This window comes from Desmodus rotundus, chromosome 3 (assembly GCF_022682495.2).
Source record: "Desmodus rotundus isolate HL8 chromosome 3, HLdesRot8A.1, whole genome shotgun sequence".
Lineage (NCBI taxonomy): Eukaryota > Metazoa > Chordata > Mammalia > Chiroptera > Phyllostomidae > Desmodus > Desmodus rotundus.
In genome coordinates, this window is record NC_071389.1 from 17,623,964 (window position 1) to 17,631,240 (window position 7,277).

Genomic DNA, 7,277 nt, shown 5'->3' on the forward strand with positions numbered 1-7,277 from the left:
CTGGCTGAGAGCGAAAAGAGGAAAGATGCTCAGCCTGGCTGGAGCTCAGAGCCCCAGTGGTAGGTAAAGAGGGACTGGGGGCATCTGCAAGAACCTGACACCAAATATATTTTCCAGCCTAAAAGAGCAAGGTGGGGAGAACACGCTGATGGAGGAATAGGTGAGGCAGGAGGGAGCGGGCAGATTCTCTTGATTTGGGCAGAGCTGGTGGCGAGGATCCCTCTGACACACACAACCTTCCTTCTGGTGCCTCGTGGTTCCTAGGTTGTCAGGCTTCGCTCCGACTCCTGGAAGAAGGGGCAGGCAGAGCCAGGTTCCTTCAGGCTCGGCCATGCAGGTGGCTTCTCACTGATGCGTTTCGAGTTAACCTGGGCCTTTTCAGATCCCCAACCTGTTCAGTCAGAAACAATAGAGCAAACATGGTAGCAAACAGCGCCTTGACCTTTGGTAAACTTGGAAGGTGGTCTCATTCTTCCTTGCTGAGTGACCTTGGGCTGGTTATTTAACTTCTCTGAGCCTCAGTTTCTTCATCTGTAAACATGGACAGGATAACAACACCTACTCAAAAGGTTGTGTGAGGAGGAAATGTGATGATGTGATGGTTGAAATAGTGAGGACCCCCACCCCACCCCACCAATTTGCCAAAACAAGTTAAACTGCTAAAAATCTACCTGTTTGGGACTAGCCAGAAGTCCAGCCTTGATGCTCTGGATTGCCAGAAGGCCAAACTGGAAAGGGTGGAATAGATCTTGGAAGTAGAACTGACCACCATGTCCTGGTCCTCTTGGGACTTACTTTGCAGTCCCCTTTTGTGGCATATCAAGGGGGTAATAAAGAGTGAGACAGCCCTGGACAGTTGGCTAGAGTATCATCCCAATACCCCAAGGTTGTGGGTTCAATCCCCAGACAGAGCACATACAGGAACCAACCAATGAATGCATAAATAAGTGAAACACCAAATGAATGTTTCTCTCTCTCCCTTCCTCTCCCTATAAAAGCAATAAATAAATTTTTAAAAGAGGAAGACAAACCCAGATGTGAGCCCCAGACCTGAGACAAGCCAAACATCTGAGCCCCCTCTCAAAGGGTTGCTGCCCACAAAGCATAAAGAATGGACCATCTGGCCTCATCAGTGTTAGCTGTCCAGTCCACAGGCCAAATGCACTCCCTCTACTATCACAGTTGTCTGTGTCTGTTCTGCCTCTTGTGCTAGACTGTGTCCCATCCTCTCCCTGGGCCCTGGGGCCCGGCACAGGCAGACAGGAGGAAGCAGTGGGGACTGTTGAACATTGAACCTGAACATTGAGAAGGAGGCCCCCGGGCAGGGTAAGTGGGGCCCCAGGAAAGGGCACTGGGCAGAAAAGGGGCACCTATAAGCCATTGGCTTTCCAGAGTGCTGTCTCCAGGTCCAGCAGCAGGGGGCCCAGCTGGTATAACTAACAGAAGAGTGATGCTGGAGAGAGAAACCGTCACAGCAGGTGAATGAATGAGGTGACCGCTCTAGCACTGTTAGTCTCAGGCCAATTCCTCTTTGGTTATGGTTCCTCCCCAGTCCTCCCGACTTTTAGTTTAATCTTTTCAACCCGTGAAGTAGGGGGTACCATTATCCTCATTTTACAGAGAAAACTGAGGCTCAGAGAGTAAGTGACTTAGGTGTTTCCACCAGCCAGCTTCCCCGGGGTCTGGCCCCCTGGGCTGAAAACGACCCAGGCTCCACAGTCCCCCACGTGCTGGTGACGCGTCACTTAGCGGCCGCGTTGGGCGGGGGCAGCGCCACCCCTCAAGGCCAGTCGGCAGGGCGGGGCCGGACAATGACTGCGGGACCGGGTAAAGGCGAGACTCGGGCCATGGAGGCAGGAGGCTGCCGCTACCAGTTTCGGATCCTGCTGCTGGGGGACGCGGCTGTGGGCAAGACGTCGCTGCTGCGGCGCTACGTGGGGGGCGCGCTCGGGACCCCGGTGCCCGAGGCAGAGCTCCAGTCCGAGCCCACGGTGGGCGTCGAGTTCTACAGCCGCCCACTGCAACTGGGAGCCGGGCCGTGGGTCAAGCTGCAGTTCTGGGACACCGCGGGCCAGGAGCGTTTCAGGTGCGGGATGGGGCAGAGTGCTGTGGATTCGAGGTGGATGGAGGAGGGAAGAGAAGGGGAGAAATGAGTAGGTGAGGGGCCTCAGTTCCGGGATCAATGCTGGTCTAACTGGCCATGGAGATCCCTCAGAGGGGTCAGCCTCAGTGGCCCAAAATTAGAGGTCTGGGTGTCCCTGCCCTGGGGTTCGGCCCTTCACTCGAGTCATTCACCTGACAAATACAGTTGGGTGGACCAAACCCCTGAGCCAGATACTTGAGACCTGGTTGTCCCTTCCACCATGGCCCCCAGAGGAACACTCAGGCCTTGGGGACAAGGGAGAAGGACCCGACATTGAAACCTGGAGGGATGAATGATGTGGGTGCTGGGGGAGCCCACAGGAGCACAGTGTCGGAGGTCAAGGAGATGGGAAAGGAGGAGAGATTTGTGTTGGCCTTGAAGGATGCATAGGAGTTTGCCAGACAGAGAACAGGGAAGCAGACCTTCACACAGGAAAATACTAGGTTTCCTCCAGGAATGGAGGACTGGTCAGGAGAGTATGTGAATCAAATTTGCCTCTTAACTGAGAAGCACGCAGTGTCTTGGGAGAGAGACAGAGTCCAGGAACAGAAGCACAAGGTGGTGTGAAATGAGCTGTAACAGGCAGTGGGGAAGGAGGGGAGGCTGTCAGTGGATACAGGGGAGGTTCTGCCTCTGGGGGTGTCTTGAAGACACAAGCCTCCCAACTTACTCCCCAATCCCATCAGGTGTATCACCAGGTCTTTCTACCGGAATGTGGTGGGTGTCCTGCTGGTTTTTGATGTGACAAATAGGAAGTCCTTTGAACACATTCCACACTGGCACCAGGAGGTCATGGCCACGCAGGGGCCCGACAAGGCAATCTTCCTGCTGGTTGGCCACAAGAGTGACCTACAGAGCACCCGTTGTGTCTCCGCGCAGGAGGCAGAGGAGCTGGCTGCCTCCCTGGGCATGGCCTTCATGGAGACCTCAGCCAAAAATAACTGCAACGTGGACCTGGCCTTCGACACACTCGCCGACGCCATCCAGCAAGCCCTGAAGCAGGGGAGCATCAAGTTGGAGGAGGACTGGGGGGGCGTTCGGCTCATCAACAAGACTCAAGTCCCTAGGCTTCCCAGCAGGCAGCAACATGCAGGCCCATGCCAGTGCTGACTCTGGAAGGGAAAGGGTTGAAGCGGTGTCAACCCCCGGAGGTGCTGGTGGGATGGAAGAGCAAATGACAGAACATACCCTAAGCGTTCATATAAACAGTATTCTGGCACAGTCATGACTCCTGGATTTTGGGGTCTTAGAGCTCAGCTCCTTTCCACTAGAAAGGTCCACTAGATGCAGGTGTGCAGCTTCCTGTTCTTGAACCTGTTTCCTCACGAAACACCCTACCTCAAGGGCGGGGGGAGGGTGCACGCATGAGATAATGGGGGGATACGCTCAGCCAGAACCTGCCACGTGCTGAGAACTGAATGACATGAACTATCACCACCTTCTTCTCTTGGCTGAGATGTGGCCATTTCCAGCCGCGTTCCTGGGCTGGGACGCTGGGACGCTGGGACGCTGAGTCTGTACATGGCTGCACAGGTGAGGACGGCTGCGGGGAATTTCGAGGGGAGCCTGGCTCCCAGCTTCTTTAGATCCTCAGGCTTGGCTGGATGAGTCTGAGCATGAGATTTAGGTGTGGTTGTTGCTGCCCGGCACCGCTGGACTGGATATGGATCTGGGAGGCAGGACTGAAGAGCTTATAGCCTCCTCTTCACCACCCTTCCCACCCCACACCCCCCAGCTGCTGGGAGTGCTGTGGGACAAGGAGCCCCACTCTCTGGGAACTCCTCGCCCCTCAGGTGCAGCCCACATCCAATTCCATCTAATGGGAGAAGAGTAATCAAAGGCCTGGCCTTCTTGTCCCAACTATGAACAAGTCTGAAGGTCAAACCCCTGCTTTATCACTCATTATGGAGTCCATTGAAGCCACTATTGTTGAATCACAGATAAATCCTCCCTCCCTCCCTCTGCTCAATCCTGCTTTCTTCCTTTCCTCCCTGAGCAGGTATTAATCTCAATAATGCCCTAATACAGTTGGCCCTTGAAAAGCACAGTTTTGACCTAGTTGAACTGCGCAGGTCCACTCATACCTGGACTTTTCCAATGACGTTCGCAGTTTGAATCCATGTTATTCAAGGGGAACTGCATAGTGGGGAACCCCTGTATGTGTATGTGTGGGGAGACTCCACTGCACAGGTCAGCACCTCTAAACCTGGAGTTGTTCATGGTCAACTGTAAATGCCTTCTGGGGAACCTAATTTGCAACAGAAACTCAACAGGGAATGTCCTGGCTCAGTCAAAGGCTTCCTGGAGGGGATGGCGTTTATGTAGGGAAGAATCTCAGTAGGTGTAGAGGGAGTGTCTTGAAGATGTCATTGTGCCGGTGGGCATGGGAAGAGCATGGGAAGAGCATGGGCAGATGCCACAGCAAACAGAGCAAGACTACTTGACTCAGTTTGTGACCTGGAGCCAGTCACTCCACCCCTTTGAGCCTCAGATTCTTTCTCAGTAACAGGTGCTGACAATCCTCCCGTTCTTGGGAGGTTTTCAATCAGGGTGAGTTTCTTAGCTTCCTCCCCGTGGCAGCTGGGCCAGCTGGGGTCTCTGTGTGCACTGCCTTCTCCTGCCTCCTCTTTTAAAAAAGTCTTTGCTCATCGTTATGACAACCATACAAGACTGGCATGATTATCCCCATTTCACAGACAGGAAAGCTTGGGCCAGGAGAGGGAATTGTTTGCTTTACGGCATATTTTTATTCCTTCGTCAGATTCTTAAACATGAACCAGTGCTCTGCTCTGGGCTCTGGGGTTACAGAATTGCCCTCCTGGGGCTGACATTCTAGTGGGAGAGGGAGAGAAAAATGAGTAAATAAATGAAGCAAACTACTTCTAGTTGTGGTAAGTGCTATAAAGACCACAGATAAGCCCTGGCTGGTGGGACTCAGATTGAGCGCCTGCCTGTGAACTGAAAGTTTCCTGGTTCGATTCTTGGTCAGGGCACATGCCTGGGTTGCAGGCCAGGTCCACAGCTGGGGCGTGCAAGAGGCAACCAGTTGTGTCTCTCACACACTGATGTTTTTCTCCCTTTCTCCCTCCCTCCCCTTTCTCTAAAAATAAATAAATAATAAAATCTTTAAAGGCCACAGATAAGGGAGATGGGACTGAGAGTGACAGGGGTCCTTTGGAGCAGGTGGGTGAGGAGGGCCTCGCTGAGATGACTTTTGAGCTAGGACCTGGAGGAGAAAGAGCCAAACTAAAAGCAGAGATTTGGGCAAAAGGAACAGCTGCTAGCACTGACTGAGCTCTTCTTATCTACTATATAAGGCAGGTACTTTAATTTTCCATTTTATTGATATGGGGACTGAGGCCCAGAGAGATTACATAGCCAGTAAATACCGATGGGAGAAACATTAATGAGAGAGAGAAGCATCAATTGGTTGCCTCCCAGACCGGGGCTTGTACGTGCCCAGACCAGGGAACCAGCCTGCAACCCAGGTATGTGCCCTGACCAAGAACTGAACCTACAACCTGGTTACAGGGACGATGGATATTCCAGCCACTGAGCCACACTGGCAAAGGCTCTTGTTCCTTTTTGGGTAAAGCCCCCTCTTTTGAGGGGCCTACAAGATACTTCATGACTTGGCCCGTCGCCTCACCACACTGCCTCGGGACTGGTACACATGCAGTTCTTGCTCCTTGAAAGAGATCCCCACCCCCTCACTTGGGTCCTTTGAACTATGGCCCAACTGGTCAGACCTTCTCCCCCGGCCCTGTGAACCTCTCCTTTGCAGGCAGCCCGTCGCAATAGCAGTTTTGTATGTATCCAATCATAGGATTGCTCCCTGTTCTTTTTTAATTATTTGATTTGAGAGCGATCTCTGAGAGAGAAAGAGATGTTTTGTCGTTCCACTTATTTATGCATTCATTGGTTGATTCTTGTATGTGCCCTGACCAAGATTGAACCCGCAACCTTGGTGTAACAGGACAACCCTGGCTCTAACCAATTGAGCTGCCTGGCCAGGGCTTGCTCCCGGTGTTTATATTCATCATGGTGCCCCACTGGCAGGCCCAGGGCCAGCTCATAAATTCTTGCCGAATGATCAAGTCTCTTCCATACGCAGACAGGACGGTACTCAGAAGCTACTTACATGTCACACAGCTGATCAAGAATTGAGGTCTCTTGACTCTACCCCAGCCTTTTCCATTAAACTGCTTGAATTCCCTCACCCACTTGTGTTCTCAGTGGAGGATTCAAAACTAACTCTGGATTTCTTCTTGGCTGCTGAGGTCAGTGACTGGCGCCTACTATGGGACCTTGGCGGGAGGCCTTCTGTTGTTTGATGTTACAGACACAACATCTTTTGAGAGCATCATCCAGTGCCATCAGGAGGTTCTGGAGAGAGTGAAACCCTTCAACATCTTCTTCCTGGTGGTAGGCCACAAGAGTGACCCGGTGGCTGAGTGGCAGGTGATGCTGGAGGAAGGGGATAAACTGGCTGCCTCTTCTTCGGGTGCTCACTGTGTTGACACCTCAGCCAAGAGCAACAGTAACATCAGCACATATTTGAGCTGCCCACTCAAGGGATCTATGAGGCTGTGAAGAGAGGCGTCATGGGGCCAAACTGAGTGGGAGGCAGTGAGAAGCAGGGTCCCACTGCAGGCCAACCTCAGGAGGCAGAGAACCAAAGCAGGGCAAGGTGGATGTGCTGGTGACCCCTGGGTGGAACAGCTGTGACCCCTGGGTGGAACAGCTTTGCCCCTTGAAGCCCATGGAGCCTTCGTGATCCACAAGGGCTATGCTGGGCACAGGACAGAGCGATGCTAGGTGCCACTGAAGGTCGTGACCCTGAGGTCTTAGGCGGCTTGGTTTCCTCTGCAGGATGGTGAAAATACCAGGATCAGAGATACCAGCAACTAAGAGCAGAGAGGCTTTCCTCAAGGCTACTGCCATCCCTTCTTTGGGCCCAGGATGAGCACGACTTTCTCTAGGAATTCCAGAAGAGCAGGTCAACAAAGGCTCTGTCAAAACCAGGATGCCTCTTCAGTTTGGGCTCAGGAGAGAAGGTCGGTCTACCTAATTCTATGGCAGAGAAACTGCACTCGAACTTCTACCAAAGGTACAGCCTTCCTTGGAGTAAAGT

General features: G+C 52.8%; 1 protein-coding gene across 1 annotated transcript; it reads left to right on the plus strand.

The window, feature by feature from the left end:
• The first annotated feature begins 1,808 nt into the window (after nt 1-1,808).
• On the plus strand, nt 1,809-4,981 carry RAB42 (RAB42, member RAS oncogene family). The gene is made up of 2 exons (XM_024554673.3): nt 1,809-2,086; nt 2,830-4,981. Exons 1-2 carry the CDS (start codon nt 1,812-1,814, stop codon nt 3,251-3,253), a joined length of 699 nt encoding a protein of 232 aa, XP_024410441.2. The 5' UTR covers nt 1,809-1,811; the 3' UTR covers nt 3,254-4,981.
• The last annotated feature ends 2,296 nt before the right edge of the window (nt 4,982-7,277 follow it).

What these genes read in the sequence shown, in the direction of transcription:
- RAB42 (XM_024554673.3), top strand. Translation starts at nt 1,812, where the DNA reads ATGACTGCGGGACCGGGTAAAGGCGAGACTCGGGCCATGGAGGCAGGA. An exon ending in GCGGGCCAGGAGCGTTTCAG is followed by an intron (nt 2,087 to 2,829) that starts GTGCGGGATGGG and finishes CAATCCCATCAG; the next exon opens with GTGTATCACCAGGTCTTTCT.